General features: G+C 33.5%; 2 protein-coding genes across 2 annotated transcripts; both read right to left on the bottom strand.

The window, feature by feature from the left end:
- Window positions 1-11,715: 11,715 nt before the first annotated feature.
- On the bottom strand, window positions 11,716-12,815 carry LOC110632135 (thioredoxin-like protein CDSP32, chloroplastic). Its single transcript, XM_021780257.2, has one exon. It carries the CDS (start codon window positions 12,640-12,642, stop codon window positions 11,743-11,745), a length of 900 nt encoding a protein of 299 aa, XP_021635949.2. The 5' UTR covers window positions 12,643-12,815; the 3' UTR covers window positions 11,716-11,742.
- Window positions 12,816-14,635: 1,820 nt separating this feature from the next.
- On the bottom strand, window positions 14,636-16,089 carry LOC110632160 (24-methylenesterol C-methyltransferase 2). The gene has a single exon (XM_021780281.2). The coding sequence runs from the start codon at window positions 16,012-16,014 to the stop codon at window positions 14,932-14,934; it is 1,083 nt and encodes a 360-aa protein (XP_021635973.2). The 5' UTR covers window positions 16,015-16,089; the 3' UTR covers window positions 14,636-14,931.
- Between the last annotated feature and the right edge of the window lie 4,637 nt (window positions 16,090-20,726).

Below are 20,726 nucleotides of genomic sequence, written 5' to 3'. Positions count from 1 at the left end.
GAAAGTTCCAGCTGGGTACAAAGTCTTAAGCATTATTCTTTCTCTTACTTAATAGCTGAAAATTAATACATTCATGTAGGTATGCGATTACGATTATTTATTTTGAGTTTTGAGTATCTTTATAAGCCTTTAAGGAAGAAAATGGTCCTTGTCGTCTCACCATTCCTAGAACAAGCATCTTAGATCTTTCAAAGCGAAATTTTTAACTTGCATTTGATAAGAATATGATTTAGGCATTCCTTCATATTTTAAACCTCACATTTAGCCTTAACCTACCTTAATCTCATTTTAACCCTTGCAAACCCCCTTGAACCTTAATTCCCTAATTTCTTTGGAACCCAAATCATTTACCTAGCCATTAAACCTAAACACTACCACCTATTATGAGAATAATATTTTAGCAATTAAGTGCATAAAAAAAAATAAAATAAATAATGATATAAAAAAAAAAACTTGGAGGATTGAAACATCTTGAAAAGTGCTAGAGTAATTGTTACATTTTGATTTAAAAAAAAAAGTCACAAAAATATCCCAAAGGTAATTTTGGGTGTGACGTGAAATAGAGACACATACAAAATAAAAAAATATATTATAAAAGTAGTCCCTTTATTGTGTTAGCACTTAAGATTCATTGTGAATTTCTTTCCTCTTGATAAAAAAAAAAAAGAAAGAAAAAAAAAATGGATGCACTTTGAGTTTCATGATTAATATTATTCTCATATTTTGTTTACCTTATTCCCTTTCTTTGTTAACCACAATCTTACCCTATTTGATCCCATTACAACCCTTAAAAAGACCTAATGATTCTTTGAAAAATGCTTGTTACATTAGTAGAGTTAGATCTTTTATGCTTGCATATGGGTTTGGCAATATAATCTTCCATACATTACTCACCATCTATTTGAGATACATTGGCTATCTATTTCATTTAGGTTTGTTTTGACACAATTGACTCTTGTAGCTGGTTGGTATTTGTTGCTTGGGTTGATTGGTTAATTCTTAGCTATTCTGTAATTGTTGAGAGTGCTTGCTTCATTCTTTGTGCTTTTGCTGGTGGGAATTTGGAATGTTGGTGGCAAGAGGTAAGTTGATGGTTTGGATTAGTGATTTTTGTGTTTTCAAAGACTGATTCTATTCCCTTCCAAATGAGTTTTAATGAAATTTTGCTTGAGGACAAGCAAGAGTTTGAGTATGGGGGAATTTGATGCATGCATTTTATATCATCATTTAGATGTAATTTTTGCACATAATTTACCCTTGTTCATAGCTATTATTATAGATATTAGTATATATTTAGTCAATTTTACAAATTTCACACTACTTAGTTTAATTTTTGGAATTTATTTGTTTTGTAGGTTAAATTTGGAGAAATTTGATGTATTTTGATCAGAGTAGCCATTTGGAGGAGATTAAAGTCGAATTGTAAAAATTTTGAAGTTGAGTAAAAAATGGCCGAGAGCGACACAACTGCAAAGACAACCGAATCAGCCTATGTCGCAGGTTGTGTCGATCGTCAGATATTCACGCCGAGAGCTACACAACCCGCGACACAACCAACGACACAACTGACTCGGCTTATGTCATTTTTACTGGAAATGGTTGAGGTGGCATTTCCGTTACTCCAGCTTTTTACCTCACTTTCTCTGGAACCTTCCCCCTTTTACCCATTCTAGGGCAGACCCTTAGCCTATATAAAGTCTCATTTTATCATTTTCTTTCCATAGAGAGCAAGGGAGGCATTTTTGGCAAGATTAGAAAGAGAGAAGGAGGAAGCACGTTATGCATTTTCCAAAGGCACAAGGATCACGTTTACGCACTTTCTGCAGCAGATCCTTCGCAATTTTACTGGTATTTCTACCCTTTAGCTTACATTTCCATTATTTCTTCATTTATACATTTGGGTTTGTCTTAAAACTATGAATAGTGAGTAGTTGATTGAGATTCTAGAGATGGGTTTGTAAATATTGATTTGTATTGTGGTTTTGAACTGATTTAGCCATTTAAATGGGATTTGTTACATTTTGATTTATTGCTTGTGAGCTTGTTGCCTTGCTTGATGAATGGGCCCTCATTAAGTTAAGCTTTAATCCTTAATAGATGGACTGAAAAGTGAATATTAGGGATAGATAATCTTGCAATAAACTTTATTTTCTTGGTGTTAGAGATAAGCTAAGAGGATTAAGGGGAACTTTCCAAAAATCAATTAGAGCTTTAAATGGGTTTTTGTTAGGTTTGAAATACCGTGAAAACAGGGTTTGATTTAATGAAAACCAACTTTGAAATGCTTGAAAAAGGTTTCAAAAATTTAAGAATTGATTTCCCTCAAAATTGCAATTCTCATGTGTTTGGCTAAATTAGGGATAAACCACATGCAAACAATATGGAAAATCCAATCTCTAGAATCACTTTAATTTTTATTGAATTTAGATTTAATTCCTCCAAAATTTATAAATAGCAATTTCAATTTAAATCTTGGTAATCTAGTTTAATTAATTGTTTGATTTAGCTTAAATTCCTCAAATACAAATTTTAATTTCAAATTTCATTTTTAATATCTTTAAATTTTGTCATTCTAATTAGCTTATCCTTTTATTTCCAATTTAAGCACAATTCCCTGTGGGATCGATATCATTTTTAAAACTATACTGCTGTGACCCGTGCACTTGCGGATACACCGTATCAACTAACCCTTCTATTAGAAGGAAAAATGCTTGTGATGATAATAATGAGCAGATTTTTGGAAAAGAAAATTTAATATCAAGTCAAAAAATGGAACAAGTTGATGACAAAGATGAGGGAAACTCAAGGAGAAACTATAATAGATGTCCATGATGCCAATGAAGATCAAATTAATGAAGAAATGCCAAATTTGGAAGAATTACAAGTAAATGAGCCCCAACATGAAGATTTACCTAAAGAATGGAGATTCCATAGAAATCATCCTCAAGAAGACATTATTGATGATCCATCTCAAAGGATGATGACTAGAGCACAATTGAGAAGATATTTTGGTAATGTTGCTTTTGTTTCACAAATTGAACCTAAATGTTTTGAAGATGCTCAAAATGATAAAAGTTGGATTCTTGCCATGCAAGAAGAACTAAATCAATTTGAGAGAAATAAAGTTTGGAATTTAGTGTCTAAACCAAAAGATCATTCAATTATTAGTACCAAATAGGTTTTTAGAAACAAAATGGATGAAAAAGGCAATGTTGTTAGAAACAAAGCTAGACTAGTGGCTCAAGGTTACAACCAAGAGGAAGGGATTAATTTTGATGAAACCTTTGCTCCGGTTGCTAGAATTGAAGCTATTAGAATGTTGTGTGCTTTTGCATGTTTCAAGGATTTTATGCTGTATCAAATGAATATCAAGAGTGCATTTTTAAATGGTTATATTGATGAGGAAGTGTATGTTGCACAACCTCCAGGCTTTGAAAATCATGAGCATCCAAATCATGTTTATAAACTCACTAAAGCTTTATATGGTTTAAAGCAAGCTCCTAGAGCATGGTATGAAAGGCTTAGTAAATTCCTTTTACAAAATGATTTTCAAAGAGGCAAAGTGGATACAACACTTTTTGTTAAGAAGCATCATAATGATATGCTCATTGTGTAAATTTATGTTGATGATATAATTTTTGGTGCTACTAACGAATCTCTTTGCAAGAAATTTTCTAAGATTATGCAGAATGAATTTGAAATGAGCATGATGGGTGAGCTCACATTCTTCCTTGGACTTCAAATTAAACAAATGAAAGATGGCATCTTCATAAATCAATCAAAGTACATCAAGGATATGCTAAAGAAATTTAAAATGGAAGATTTGAAGAGCATGGGCACTCCTATGAGTTCAACAATCAAAATTGACAATGATGAAAAAGGTAAAGAAGTGGATACAAAGCTTTATAGAGGTATGATTGGCTCTCTTTTGTATCTTATTGCATCTAGGCCAGACATACAATTTAGTGTTTGCTTGTGTGCAAGATTTCAATCATGTCCAAAAGAATCTCATCTAAGTGCAGTTAAAAGGATTTTTAGATATCTCATTGGCTCACAATCAATTGGTTTATGGTATCCAAAGTGTGAATCATTTAATCTTGTTGGCTATAGTGACTCTGATTTTGCTGGAAGTAGACTGGATAGAAAAAGTACTTCAGGTACTTGTCAATTTCTTGGTCTTGCACTAGTTTCTTGTACGATGAAACAAACTTCAGTAGCTTTATCCACAGCTGAGGCAGAATATATAGCTGCTGGTAGTTGTGTTGCTCAAATCTTATGGATGAAATAACAATTGGAAGATTTTGGTCTAAAATATAATCTTGTCCCAATTAGGTGTGACAACACTAGTGCCATAAACTTGGTCAAAAATCCAGTCCAACATTCAAGAACTAAACACATTGAGATCAGACATCATTTTATTAGAGATCATGTTCAAAATGGAAATATCAAAATCGAGTTTGTTGCCTCTGAAAATCAACTTGCTGACATTTTTACAAAACCTCTTAATGAAGAAACATTTTGCAGAATTAGAAGGGAAATTGGTATGTGTGAACTAGTTGTTTGAAATTTAATTCATAATAATTTCATGATTTACATTTTGTTAAATATGTGAGTGATCTGCTGTAATATAGGGTTGCTAAGAAATCTTTAAAGAATATTAGCTAACTTGTTTGTGTTCTCGTGAAATTAGTTTACTAAGTTGTATGCTAATATTGCGTGACTAAAATTAGTTTGCTATATCTTGTACTGTTCAAATTTCAAACCGAAAGGTGATTGTTCTTGAAATTTTTTTGCATGTCCAGCAATGCATTTATCTTTTCACATTTGATATCACATTCTCAGTGCTGTGTCAGACATGTAAAAATGTTTATGTGTGCATATTGGGACAGATAAACTTGTTTGAAATATAGAATAAAATAAAATAAAAAGTAAGAAAACTAGTTCAGTTGAAAGTACAGTGACACTGAAAAGCGCGGGACTCAAGAGGACTTAAACCCTCTGCCACACGAAACCCCCACGCTTTCTCTCTCTCCTCTGTATCGATTGCCGTCACCTCCCAAAACACACCCAATCTCTCTTTCCGGCAAAACATACCCTAACTCACCAAATATCTCAAGTTTCCTTTCCTCTTCCACTCTCCACTCACCGAAATGCCATTACCAGATTTCATTTTTTATTTAATGGCTCGCACCAAACGAAAATCCCCTGTTGCTGCAGCTGCTTCATCTTCCTCGTCAGCCTCTGACGATGTTCCTGTCTCGGCATTACGAAAGAAAATGAAAGGAAAGCAAAACTTACCGAGATCAAAATCAGTTAGTGAGTCTTCAAACCCGTCCAAGGGTGTCGAATCCCCTACATCGACGCCAGAAAAGAAAAAGACAAGACAGAAGCAAGGGATGGATACCAAACGAAAAATGCGTACCGAAAAATTTTCGGGTTCAGTGGATAAAGCACTGTTGGATTGCAAATTCATCAAATGGGAGAACTTTAATCAGGTAAACTTTCAATTTAAAGAGCTTTTTGAGTTTCAAGGATGGTTGGATGTGTGTGAATGTGCAAATGAGTACTACCCTAGGCTTGTTCAAGAGTTTTATAGAACCATGAGAATTGTTGATGATGAGGATCGATTTGAAGTGATTTTGAATACCAATACATATAGTGTTTCTGATTGAACTGATAGCCACGGCTTTGAAATTGCCCAATCATGGAAATAAAATTTCCACACATAAGGATGTTGCTAGGGTGGCAGGATTCAATTTGGTTGAGTTTGAAAATGAGGTGTTCCTTGTTAACACTGCCGCAAATGAAAAGTCCACCAGTACAAAAGCCCTTCAACATATCAAAATCATTCACAGTATGGTGAACTACATTTTCTGTCCTAAATCAGGTAGTTATGGTTATTTGAATCACTTGGACATGTGTATTATGTGGCACATTGTGAATAAAGTTAGGATGAATTTGGCTTACTTAATTTTCAAGAACATGTGCAAGGCTTATGGGATTGGAAAACTGCCTTATGCACATCTTTTGACTGCTGTGTTTAAAGAGCTACATGTGAATGTTTCTAAGGAAAGCTCTAGAACTGATTTGATAGTGCTTAGGGAAATATATTCAGACACTGATAGGAGAAAGAAAAGATTTGAAAAGGTTGGTTCCTCCTCTGCCAAGGTTGATTCTGAATCTGCTAGTGAATTTTTGAGTGAAATTCAAGGGATAAAAGCTACTGTTAATGAACATTTTAGTTCAACAAATCAGTCCCTTGACATTCTACGAAAATATGTGGATGTGGTTGATTATAAAGTGAGTCACCCGCTCACTCAAAATGAGGAGTTAAAAAGGCTGATTATGGATCTTCAGCAGGCCAAGGAAACTGGTGTTCCCACTAAAGTTGAGGCTGCTACCCAAGTCTCTGCTGATAAGGGTGAAAGCAATCAGGTTGGTGAGTCTCCTGATGATAGGACACATGAACGTGACCAAGTAGCTGAACCTGCACTTGAACCTGCAGTAGAAGCTCCTGTTGAGCATGTTACTGAACAGGTCATTGAACCTGAAATTGGCCTCGCAGCTGATGTCCCTACTGAGCATACCATTGCAAAGGTTGTAGAACCTGAAAGGGAGCTGCCTGTTGAACCTCCACCTGCACCACCAGTTGAGACTGCTGCTGCTCCTACGCAGCACCAGGAAACCTCTTTAAAAGATCACCAAGCTAGTGCTCAAACTCAGCTATCTGCAGCTGCTGCCCCTGCAGCAAAGAAAGGTAAGAAAAGGTACAAGTCAACCGTGTTAAATCCATACCAGACCCTCGCTGCTGCTCTTCAACCACAATCTGAAGAAGATGAGCCCGAGAAAGATGATCAAGTGGCTGAACAAGCACCTCAGCCCCCTGTTATTAAACTCCCTAGGAAGAAAATGGTGCCTTCAAAATCCACTCGCAGGAGTAACAGACTTAAATAGCATCTCATCTGGATTTTTAGTTTACAATATGCATATTTAGTTTCCTAGTCTGTTTGCTATTATTGGTTTTTAGTTTGCTACTGTCTACCTTAATGCGTTTACTTTGGGCTAACATGATTCTTTTTGGATTATTTTCTCCTGTTTCCTTTTTGATTGATGACAAAAAGGGGGAGAATGGATATGGATATGTGAATATGTGTTCATGTGAATATGATGGAAATGTGTTGATATACTTGTAAAGTGTGATGATATGTGAATATGTGTTGATACTTATGTTGATGGATATGTGTTTATACTGGTGTTTATATTTGAGAATTGTGAATATGCTTTATAGCATAAATTCAGGGGGAGCTTATAATAGATTTCTTGAAAATTATGTGCATATATTTAGGGGGAGTATTTTCGGTATACTATACTTGGATTTACATACTCACATAAACTTTCACACACTTTTATTTTTTATTGTTGATTCAGTTGAGTTTTGTCATCATCAAAAAGGGGGAGATTGTTAACCCCGTGTAGCTCAAAATGAGCATTGATTTTGATGATAACAAAACTCAAAGAGAATCTATCTAACCCAACTTTAAAGTGATGTGTAGATTCTTTGTCTTATTACTAAAGAATTCTTGAAGTTGCATCTAAGGAGAAAGGATACTCAAAAGCATTTCAAGACAAATTCAAAATGAGAAAAGGACAAGACTATGGAAGCCAAGACTCAAAGAAAAGGTATGAAAGGCATAGTATTAAGGAGTGAGTCTTAGGTCTTTTGTGAAAAGAATGGATAAGAATTTAGTCATATGGAGCTCAAAAATGAAATTTTATTTTCTGATTACTTTTTCTCACCATGACCTTGGATACTACCATTGAAATATTTTTTAAGGTCTAAATCATTTGACATTACAAGTTGAGATATGCAGCTGTTGACTTAGTTTGCTAACTGGTTTGCTAAATTTTTTAGTTTGCTAATGAGTTTGCTAAAAACGTTAGTTTACTAACCGCCATCTTGATCGCTCCTAAAATTTCATTAGTTTGCTAATTTATCAGAGCTGCTCAACTTCGCACAAAAGGACAAAATAACGGCTATTTTGTCTTGGGCAGTGTGTATAACGTTCCAAAAGGGTTTTAAACGGTCTAAAATGATTTGGGACTATAAATACACATTCTTTACTTCATTTACACTTGATGAAAGCCTACATTTGAACTCCAACATTGATTTTTCATTTATTGCTTTCATTCAAGAGCTTTAAAGATTTTGAGCTTCCATTGGCAAATCAACTCATCTCTTCTTTATAGTTTGATTTGTATTGAGTAAGAGTGAGTATTACAATATTGAATTGCATTTAAGAGAGGTTGTACAAGCACCTATTGAAGCTTAAGAGAGTTAGTGCTTGTGATAGCACTTGTGAAAGGTTTCAAGCTACCTTGCTAAAAGGATTGGTGTTGAAAAAGTGTAAAGGGCTTTTGGTCTCTTGCCTTCAAAAGAGCAAATAGTGGAGAGAAGACTCAAAGAGGGTTCTTTGAGAGAGTGGATGTAGGCTAGTTAAGCCGAACCACTATAAAAATCGTTGTGTTTGATCTCTCTAACCTTTACCTCTTTACGTTTGTGCAATTTAAATTTTTTTCTCATATACATGATATTGAATGTTGGTTAAATAGATTGAGTTGATAAATTTGTGGACATATTGAGTGACTTGAGAAATTAGTTGTATATTGTATGATGAATGCTTTGTTAGATATTGCCATATACATTGATTGAGGACTGAATTGCAACTTAAGAACACATTGTTGAAGCACATATTACTTTCATTTTATATAGAGAAGCACCTAGTTGAACAAAGCCACAATTTTTCATTAGACTACAAGCAAGGGCCGAAAAATTGTTAAAGTCCAATTCACCCCCCTCTTGGACTATTTTTGGGACAACAAGGGGAACTCCGTCAATTTCTCCTATGAATTTAATTAATATTAAAATATAACGAGAATAAAATTATTAAATGAATAAAGTAAGATAAGATAGGGTGCTCTGGTATCGAGTGTGACATGCCTTGCTCGACTACACTATAGACGGGTGAGGGGTGTCACAAAAGACTTTGGCCTAAGGTAAAGAAAGGGCATAGAATTCAAGAAGAAGAAATTTTTATCCATTGATGAGAGGGTTATTGCCCATGTAGTTAAAGACACCATTTGTGGTGTAATAATTATAGTAGTAAATATATTGGGTTATGTTTAAAAGAGACTGAGTGGACTAACTAATGTATTTATTACGGGCAGTTATGCAGTGTGAGTTCTCTTAGGTGTAATTGGATTTATGGGTAGTTTAGTTTTGAGTTTGTAAATGATGATTATTTATTGTTAATAATGGAAGATGGTATGCTCATAGATGTAGCCCTATGTGGAAAGAGTGAACTATATAAATATTAATATTTTGTATATTTACTTTATTTTTTTACGGTTTATATACTTCCGCAGTACACAACAGGTTGATATCAGAGTATGGAGATGATCTTGGTGGGCTTGGTTGAAGGTGGAGTTAAAGGTAGAGCTGTTGCAACATGTTGAAAGTCGCACATGCAATAATAGTGATGGTGGAGAGTTAAAATTAAAGTAAAGCTCTTAATATAAAATTAAAAAAATTAATGACGCAAAGATTTTCTGAAGAAAGAAGCAAGTTACACCCAAGATGAAGATTGAGGAATGAAAAATTTAAAATGTTCAAGCTCAAGTATGAAAAATTAATAATTTGATGACACCCAAGAATTCAAAGTATATAATAGTTGATGGATTTTGAGTCAAGATAGAGATTGTTAGAATTATGACTCAAAATCCTTATAGGATTTGGAGAAAACTTTTCCTAATTTGAGTTTAAGAAATATTTCTCAATAGGATGGAGATATATTTCCTATGTAGAGTAAAACTCTTATTTTAGTGTTATTCCTAAATTGAGTGAGATTCCTAATCAGATTAGGATTGAGAAAATTAAAAATATAAATAGAAGAATGGTGGATGTAACATCCTGTGCGGAAAGGGAAGGTCTCGGCTGGAGCGATCCTCTGGGAGGGCAAGGCTCACTGGTGCCTTTGTTCAAATGGGGGCAGGAATGAATTGAATCATACATTGAAATGGGAAAACTAATCACTAAAGGCGCATTTTGGTGAAATGGCCTGGAGAGTTGGAAGAACTCCGGGGTTAAGCGTGCTTGCTTGAGAGAAATCCTAGAATGGGTGACCTCCTGGGAAGTTCTCCATTCCACCTATGGGACAAAATCGTGAGGCTTAGGATGGGGTGGGCCAAAGTGGATAATTCCTCTAGTGGTTGGAGTATAAGCGTTACGATGATATCAGAGCTAGACCCCCTCTAGTAGATGTGTGGTTCAGGGATGAACTAGGCGGAAGCTGGTGGGCCTATAACATCCCGTGCAAAAAGGGAAGGTCTCGGCTGGAGCAGTCCTCTGGGAGGGCAAGGCTCACTGGTGCCCTTGTCTAAATGGGTGAAGCTAATCACTAGAGGCGCCTTTTGGTGGAATGGCCTGGAGAGTTGGAAGAACTCTGGGATTAAACATGCTTTTTTGAGAGAAATCCTAGGATGGGTGACCTATTGAGAAATTCTTCATTCCACCTATAGGACAAAACTGTGAGGCTCAGGATGGGATGAGCCAAAGCAGACAATTCCTCTAGTGGTTGGAGTAGGAGCGTTACAGTGAAAAAGTTATTTGGCTCACTCGTAAGGAGTAATTTTGCCCAAGGAGAGTGATTTTGCCTAGAGAGAGTGGCTTTGCCCATATATGAGGAGCTTCTGCCCATTGTAGTCTCATAGAAGGAAAGAGGCTTCCTCCTAAGGTGAAGAAAGGATATAGAATTCAAGAGAAATGAATTCTTTTCCATTGATAAGAGGGTTATTGCCCATATAGTTAAAGATACCCTTTATGTTGTAATAATTGTAGTAGTAAATATATTGGGTTATGTCTAGAAAAGACTTAGAGGATTAACTAATGTATTTATTATGAACAGTTATGTAGTGTGAATTCTCTTGAGTGTAATTGAGTTGATCAGTAATATAGTTTTGAATTTTGTAAATAATGATTATTTATTGTTGCTAATGAAAAATGACATGCCGGTGGATGTAACTCTATATGAAGAGGGTAAACTATATAAATATTTGTGTTTTATGTGTTTACTTTATTTTTTTACAGTTCATGCGCTTTCACAGTGCACAACATGTTTGGATCAATTCCTATCTATGAACTTTTAGGAACACTTTAATCTCATTGATTTCAATCTTTATTAGATGAACTTTCCTACTGACCTACCACTGTGGCAAACAATCTCACATGACTCTGTTTTATCTCTTTAATTGTCTGCCCCAAATAAGTAATAATTTCAATACTGAATATGCAATCATCATCCCACCTATAGATGAGTGAAGATTCACTCAAGAAGAGAGGATTATTTATAATATATTTTCCAATTAATTAGTTCTGTTGCAAAGCCCTAAGAAGAAAAGATGAGCCTTTCCTGTCCTAAATTAAAACACAATTACTTCTCTTCTTCAATCTTTTTCTTCTATAGTTTCTCTCGCACGTCACAAGAATAAAGCAATTTCTGCATCATCAGAAGCCTGTTTTAGTTCTTATGCAGAATAAATCACTGATCGTGCTTTCATTAATTCCAACTATTATCAAGAATTTAATCTCATGACTTAGAAGCATTACACATTTATGAGGATTTAACCCAAAATCGTGAGTTGAGTTGAGTTGTGTATCAAGAATTTAATCTAATTTGGATTCTATCTTTAATAGGTTACACGAACTCCTTGGTATCTAAGAATTTCTCCTATAAGTTCTCCTTTCCCAGAGCCAACGTACCTTCCACAAATCTCACCATCTCTGATAAATAAGAAAGTGGGTACCTCAATCACGTCCATATCCTTCAAGAACTGCATGCAGCTATCGTTCTCATCACCGTTCATCCTTGCAAATACCACAGTATCAGCCATCTTCCTCGATAATTTGAGCACTGTTGGATACACTTTCACGCATGGTCCACAGTGCTTGATCCCCACATCAAGAACAATCAGCTTGTGATCAGCTTTATGATCATCAATCAATTTCTCCACATCTTCTCTGCAATGCAGCTGCACCACTTCAGAGTGGTTGTCTCCATAATATAGAACATCTCCCATGAGCTGATCTGGGCTAATCCCTCCCTCTTCGTGAATCTTCTCCATGCCCTTGTAGAAGCTGAAGTGAGGGACTTTCTCTACTTTCTCCCTCTTGCAAAGTTCTCTGGTCTTTTCTGATTCATCGCCCATTACAAGCAGGAAATCCACATCGTTGCAGGATCGGCTAAGTTGCACCATGAAAGGATAAATTTTGCTGCTATGGGTGCTGTGGCTAGCAGCATATTCCACAACCACAAGCCTGTTCTTTGCCTTTTTAAGAGCTTCGTCGAAATCCTCTTTACTGTGGATTTGTTGTACTCTTTCGTCTCTCGCAGGTTTCTTGGTCCCTTGGGCAGCTGTGGCCTTTATGGTGAAGTGTGTCCTGTTTGTGTTTAGTACTTTTGTTGCTAAAGGTTTATGTTTAGAGGCAAAGGGTACTAGAAAGGAACCATGAAAGCAAAGAGGATTGATTTTAGGGGTGGTTAAAAGAGAAGATGGGGGTTTTGACAAGAAATTAGTGATTGTAGCCATAGCAAAGAAGGTGTTTGGTGCAGCAAATAGAGATGGGACTCTGGAGAAGCACAGAGAAAGGCAGGCCGACGAGGTCTCTGTAGGTAATAACAAATCCAAGTGACCCAAATGATAGCCACTCAGTGGCTATGCCGTCATGTTATCCACAAATCTGGGTTTGGCTAGATTTTTGTTAGACTTTTCACTCTTTAAGAATACTCTTTAAGAAAATATCATAAAACACAACTAGAATTCATTTTTAATTTGGTGGTAATGGAAACTATGAAATCTGACTATTAAGTAATTTATGTTATATAGATATTTTGAGTAATTAGGTGAGTTGACGATATGCATTTGTCCTCTTATTATAAACAGAATTAAAAAAAAAAAAAAAAGATATAATATCGTTTGTGGCTTTTTGCAGCCTATATAAATACTTCATGGCTTAATGCTCAATATTTGGGCTTCAAGTATGGGTCCGTTGCCCCTTAGGGCTGAATTTTAGCCGAGCCGAGGGAAATAGGAAAGCCCACTTAATATGGACCGTTATGTATGGAATCACTTGTATTAGGTGCATATTAATAGCAAAATTTATGAATTGCAATTAAACTCTTGTCAATATTAGATTTTTCGTTTATGGTCGGAAAATTATTGAGTCGTTTTTATACATAGAGATTAATCTATTCTTCAGACGAGCGATATTAAAAATACACTTTCTCACATCTATTCGGTGCATTCATAGTCTCTAATAAAATCCAACCCCGATTGATATAAAAAAGAAGACTCTCATTATTGTCAATTGGCCGAACCATGCTAGGTAATTAGATTTTCTATACTTATTTTACCAAGTTACAACGAAAAAATAATAAGTAAATAATGACCCTAATTGCTAAACATCATAATCCACATTTATGAGATACTAATAATATTGCATTACGTTAGGCAGAAAACAGTGTAAAAATTGTGGGCTCAAGTCGAAGGATAGAAAGGGGAGTGGGGACTAAGAAGCTTCCTTCCTTCTTTGCAATGTCAGTAAGATCTACTTGGATACTAGCTACAAACAGTCTAAAAAATTGTGGGCTCAAGTGAAAGGAGTGCAACTTCTTCTTCTTCTTTCTTTTTCCTCAAAAAAAATATACAAAAACAAATGATTTCCAAAATCCTCAATGGGCTGTGGAAAGCTTAGCTATGTAAATCTCACTCTACATCCACAACATAAACAAATAATCACAGAAACATAAATCAGCAAGTTAGAATATATATATATATATATAATTTGCTGAAATTGAAATCCTATAGCTTGATTATTCTCTCATAAATTGGCTCTATTCATTGCAACACCACCAAATTTAATAAGAAACCTTGGAGAAGATTCAGAACTTGGGACCTCCAAGCTAGTCAATCCTTCCAAGTAATAGTTGATATGCATATAATGCCCCAAATCTTTCCACTTTTCAGCCTTAACTACCAGCCCATAAAGACCCTTCCATTAAATATCTGCGTATGCCTACCAGAAAATGCAATGCTATAAATCCAGCCCAAACCGCAGTCAAAGTGACACCTTACCAAATTTTCACACAACCATATATTACTTCCGATGCTAACTGATACAATTACCACCACATTCAACCGATTTCTTTTCATCTTCTGTAAAGAGATACTCCGAGAGAAGGAATTTGAAGCTATTTAGGTTTTTCTTTTCATCTTCCATATCTCGCAAAAAATTGGAAATTGGAAGAAGGAAAAAAAGAAAAGAAAAAAATAGGCATAACAAGACAAACCTACAGCTACAAAAGCTAAACCAATTTGGCATAATCCCAGAGCAAAAGTCAAGAACCAGTGCTGGACTGCTGGCCACTGACCACCTAAGCCTTTTCTTTGCAAAAGCGCCTTTGCAATCCATGTGCGCCTTGTGTAGTACTGCCAAGCCCTACCCAAGCCTTTTCCTTAGCTCTCTTGATTTTTCTTTTCCATGATTTTAATTTCTTTTTATTTAAATAGAGATGGTGGAAAATCCGATGAACAGATTCTTCGCATTAATAATAATAGAAAATAATCTAACAGTAGTTTAACCATCCAGCCAAGACAATTAAATAAATTCCAAAACAAAAAATACAAAAGATCATAACAAAAATCAAGATGTAGAAGTGAAAAAACCTAAGAAGAAAGAAACCAAGGTCACAAGCTGGGGGGGGGGGGGGGGGGGGGGGTGGGGTGGCGGTGGGGGTGTGGGTGTGGTGGTGTGTGGAGGAACAGAGTTGCTGCAACATAATTAACCAGATGTTACCTTGAAGACCAGAAATTTTTGGATTATGAATTTGATGGTGTCTCAGGTTTTCTGCACAGAATCATATGCATCGGAGTGAAAATCCCAGTGTCGCCGCCCTTGGTCAGATAATCGGCGGTTCTGAAAAGCATCTCGTGGACATCGACAGTTCCCTTTGGAGCTATACCCAAGGCAGCCAATATGGTAATGAGAATGTGATTCCTCCAGTAGGCGATCCTCCCCATTTTAAGTCTCGTCCACCATGGCTGCGCCGGTGGCTTTGCCAAGTCCTTCTCTTTCACCACATCGAATCCTACTTTCCTCGCCGTCTCAGCGATATCTGTGTAGCTTCTGAGCCCAGGTAAGGCATCTCCTCTTTCAATGCCTTGAATGATTTCCACGTGTTCAGGATCATTAACCTTGTACTTGTCAGTTGTGACCCATTCATAGGACACGTAGAGAGATCCAGGCTTCAATACTCGGAAGATCTCTGCATATACATCTTCCAGCTTCGGCGCGTGGCATGTAGCTTCAATGGAGTACGCGCCGTCAAAGCTGTTTTCCGGGAATGGCATCTGTAGGAAATTCCCACACACAACTTCGCAGAGCGAATCTAGGCCAGCTTTCTTGTTGTGCAAACGCGCGCGGTTCACCTGGTACTCGTTGATTGTGATGCCCACAACTTTGGCGTTTGAGTGGGCGGCGATGGCACGCATAGGCCCACCAACGCCGCATCCCACATCTAAGATTCGATCTCCAGGCTTGACGTCGATGAGATCGACCGCCATCTCTTCATGGAGGCGCGTGGCGTCGCGGTGGGACTTGCCTGGGACGGACGGAGAAAAGTGGAAGGACTGGCCCCATCCCCACTCGTAAATATCGGTGACTAAGTTGTAGAATGTGTCGACGAAATCGGGGACTTTCTCGGCGGTTTCTATCTCCTTTGGACGGCGAAAGAATGACCAGTACTGCTTGTAGTTGTCCTGAACTTTGTCGGCGGAGATCGAGCCGCCGGATAGATCTACAGCCCGTTTGCCTTTCTGCTCTGCTGGGCCGAGAATGCAAACGAACCAGTAGATGCCGCCGGCGAGGAGAGCTCCAGTGCAAAAGAGAGCAAGAGAGTCCATTTTTAGATTAAATAAAAAAAAGGGTTAACGGAGAAGACACACAAGCCTCCCTCTCTTTTATCCTGTTTAAGAGTCTTTGGATTGTTTACGGGGCTTTCTTATGTCAGTGGCCCTTGATATGTCACGCGCATAGCACGTGGATGGGACAATACTACAACATGAACACGTGTAAATTTGATGGCATGAAAATAAAATAACAATGGGGTTCAAGATGTGATCAATTTACTGTTCTATCCTCACATACTGGAGAGTTAGAGAGTTTCTATTTTTATTATAAATTATTTTTGTATAATTATTATTTATCTTTAATTAGAATAAAATTAAAGTAAATAAAATTTTAAAATAAAAATAATTAAAAGAAATTTACTACCTTTTAATTAATATTTTAAAATTTGTTAAGAGATTAATAAATAATTTATTATTCAAAATTTAATATTTTGATAAAAATAATGTTTAAATTATTTTTTTAATTTTATTTCAAAACTTACAAAATTATATAAAAAATTTACTATTTCTTTAATATAAATCATAAATTAAATTTTCATAAAAATTATAACTTTTAACCTCTTTTTTATTTTTTAAAATATTTTTTTAATTAAAAATTAAACCTTTTCAATTATTATATTGTAGGAAAAACATTTTCAACTTTTAATATTTTTATCATTACACTCTATATTTTTTTTTAATAATTATATCCTAATCTATTAGGCCCGATTTAATTACACCCTATCATCAGAAATATTATTAAATTTAATAGAATATACCACTTCATTTATGTCATGTCAAAAACATTATCAAAATGATTGATGTGGCATACCCTATTAAGTTTAATAAAATTTAGAATATAATTGTTTAAAAAAAGATACACGACGGAGTTATAAACAGGTTAGAAAGTTCAGATTTTTTTAATTTTCTTTTATACTTTTAGATATAAAAAGAAATTAATTAAAAATAAATTAATTCAATTTAATTATTATAAATTTTTAATTTTTAAATAGATTATTAAATTCACTGATCAAAATCACTGGCTTTTTATTAAACCAACCATTTTAGCCAATAAATAAGCAATAGTGTTCATTAATCGTTTAATAAATACAATATGAATTCTATTATTTTAGAAAATAAATAAATTAACATTAAAAGTTACATAATTTAACAAAAATTCAATTCGTTTAATATTTATTTTTTATAAATAAAAGTAAAATACGAAAATAAATATATTTATTTGATTTATTAATTATTTAAGAAATAAAATTAAAAAAATAAATATTTTAATTCTATCATTTTAAAAATATTACAAATATATAATTTTTTTAATCGAACTCTTTTTAAAAAAATTAATTTAATTTTATCATAATAATCATTTAAAATGGGATGATAATCATTAACAACAGCACCAAAGTAATGAGTATATTTATATTTACATTTCTTAAAAAATCTCTCTTAAATAAATTTATTACTTTAAACATAAATATCTTATCTTTTTTTTTTCTTTATCAAAAACATAAATATCTTATCTTCAAAAGGAGAATCTGACTCCAAAATTATTTTAGGATATGCTCGCCTCTTGATCCAACTAAGAGTTTTCTTTGAAATATTAGTTGGTGGGCCATACCGATTGGAGACCCTCGGAGATGGTGCTGATCGATCACGGTCGATTGATGGTGTGTGGGGGGCCCTAACTGTCCTTCAACAGACGCTTGGGTTGGGTTCAGCGTAGTTAACTGACTACTTTAACAGAAATAGGAATAGTAAAGTTCCTGAAAATCACCCGCTTAAAATCCAAACTCAACTAATATTTTTAATATCTAAATTTATCTAAAATCTAATTAATATTACCTAAATACTATTTAAATTTATTTAATTTTATATATTTTCATTAATATTTTATATATATTTTAAAATTAATAATTTTATAAAATATTTTAATTTTATTTTATTTAAAATAAAAATTTAAATTTTATAAATATTATTATAAAAAATATATTTTATATTTAATTAACTATTTATATAAATAAATATAAATAATAAATAGTCAATATTTAAAATTAAAACTCATCACTAATAATATATTTTAAATTAAAATTTATTTCGAATTAAATTATATATTAATTAAATTTATCTTATTAAAATTTAATTAAGTCGAGCAACCATTTTTACGCATCTTCAATCTACGGTGGGTTCAACAGTAGATCAATCTCGATTAAAAAACAATTTTCTCATTTTTTATTTCTGCGGTAGACTTGTTTACACCTGATAAAATCTATGATACAGAGGATTTTTTTTTTTTTTTGTCAAGATAATGCAAAGTTCGACCGAGTGACGATTGATAATCATACAGACCTGGCAAGGGCGGATCGAAATCAGCTTCAATTTGAAATTTAAATTATATAAAAATTAATTAAAATTTTCAAATTAAATTATGTTAATTGCTTTGATTTCAGATTAAATAAATTAACCTCTAAACTTATTAAAATTGCCATCATAATCAAAATAAAAATCAAAGAATCTTAATAAAATCTTGTTCTTAAAGGCAATCAATTCAAAATCAAAATCAAAGAATTTTAATAAATATCAATTCGTAATAGAATGGAGTATCGACTGGATTCCACGGGCAAGTGTGCAACGGCGACAAAGAATCTTGAGAAGACTCAACTTTTGTCACGTGCTGTGATGCGACTTGTTAATAATGTATAATGGGTGTCGTCCGATTCCACTTAAATTTAACCCTTAATCAAAATAGTCGTCCTTAAATAAATAATTTTTTTTATTTATTTCTGCCACTAATATAAATTTAGGTATGTTATTTGGGTAATTCTAATTTTTTTTCTTCTGACTTTTTAATTTTTTTTTAGTTCACTTTTAATGATATTACTTCAGTTAAATAGAGAAATAAAATAATAAAATTTTATATTTGAGTTGATTTATAAATATTTAAATTCAATATAAAATTATTGAGTATCTTAAAAGTTTTTTTTAAAGGAGTTTGTCATAAAAATGAAAGAAATTATATAAAAAGAAGTGATAGACATATGGGAGAAGATAAAATTAAATCTAAAAAAAATAAATAATATGTACCTAGTGATTCTCTTTTTTAATAAATGAATAAATTAAAAATTATTATTTTAAATTATAATTCATAATTTATCATTTTCAATGGAAGCTTCTTTTGGAATCCAGCTTTTGGATCTGCAAATTTTCTCTCTCGTTTGGTGCTTTATTGCTTTACTTCTCATTTTCTTTTTACTTTTCAATGTGATAAAAGCATATTGCTTTTTTTTTTTTTTACAACAGTTAAAAAGTAATACGAAAAAAAAATGTACAGAAAAAATATATAATTATTTATTATTGAAAAAATATATATTATTTTTTATTTTTAATCATATAATATTATTTTTGCCAGATAATAATTATTAGGCTGCCTCAGGAGTCTCATGCCTCCCAGCAGCGCACACTCCGGTGCACTGCACATTATAAAAAGTGATACTCATTTCATTCCGTACAACAATGTTTGAAGAAGAAGACACATCACACATGGCCTATCGGCCATTTTTCTTGATTTCTAGTTGCCAAGGCCCATAATTAGAAAGGCTTTGGGAGTAACCCCTGAGCCTAAATTACAAAATATAGTCCATAAGGATGAGATGTCACTGTTGTTGAGCAATGGGCTAAACTGGAATATCCAAAAGCCCCAATTCTAACATTGACCCCTTTTATTTAAGCCTGAAATCTAATTTTAGCCCTAATTTTAAATAAATAAAGGCTACCAGACCCATTGGCCAATATGCATAAGCCTAATCGAAGTAACAGATCCAATATCCATCACAGTTCGAATTTCAAAATATTATAATCTCCCATTTTCACTGATCTAACACAGAAATTCAATTTTACTAGTGGTATGCTAGCATAACGGTTAGCACTCCAATCAGATGGATGTTAAAGATTAAAATTTTCTATTGAACTCTTAAAAATTATAAATTAAATAATTATAATCATAAATCTATAAATCATTATTCACTCTAAAACTCTTAAAAAATATATGGTGAAGGGTTTTTCTTTTTCTATTAGCTTTTGAAACAAAAATCATTATTAGAAGTATAATAGAGTCAAAATATGTTCTAATTAGACTTATAAGTTGATTGAGTAGAGTAGAATAAATAATGTTTGATTGAACTTTTGTCAATTTTCTAATTGGATTCAAGCTTCATTTAATTAAGATATTTTGCAAGAGTAACAAAAATAGTTGATGAGTAATCTTCACACATTTATAATTATTATCATCACTTTTTTGTTTTTCTATGGAGGAATTTCTGTCTTAGGTATTGCTTCTTTAGGCATGTTACATTTCAACATGTTGCTTTTCATTTTATTATAATTAAATCTTCTGAAAATCATTTCCATATATATCATCAAATTAAAACTAATTCATACAATATTAATGTTGGGGGCTAATTGTTCTATTAAATGATACATAATAAAGGTGTACCGTCAACCTCTTATTAATGAGAAATTAATGAAAATTTATTTAATACAATTGTTGTATGCAAAATGAATAAATATTAACAGTTAATTATGATAGAATATATATAAAACCCACAATAATTATAATTATAATTATAATAAAACTGCTATGTATACAACAGCGTACTTAAATTAGAAATATTTTGAAGTATGCTAATTCCATCTAAACATCACTAATTTTAACATTAAAC

This window comes from Hevea brasiliensis, chromosome 12, assembly GCF_030052815.1.
Source record: "Hevea brasiliensis isolate MT/VB/25A 57/8 chromosome 12, ASM3005281v1, whole genome shotgun sequence".
Classification (NCBI taxonomy): domain Eukaryota; kingdom Viridiplantae; phylum Streptophyta; class Magnoliopsida; order Malpighiales; family Euphorbiaceae; genus Hevea; species Hevea brasiliensis.
This window is presented reverse-complemented; position numbering and strand designations above follow the sequence as displayed.

Bases quoted from the DNA above. Each gene is read 5' to 3' on its own strand.
- LOC110632135 (XM_021780257.2), bottom strand. From the start codon at position 12,642: ATGGCTACAATCACTAATTTCTTGTCAAAACCCCCATCTTCTCTTTTA.
- LOC110632160 (XM_021780281.2), bottom strand. From the start codon at position 16,014: ATGGACTCTCTTGCTCTCTTTTGCACTGGAGCTCTCCTCGCCGGCGGC.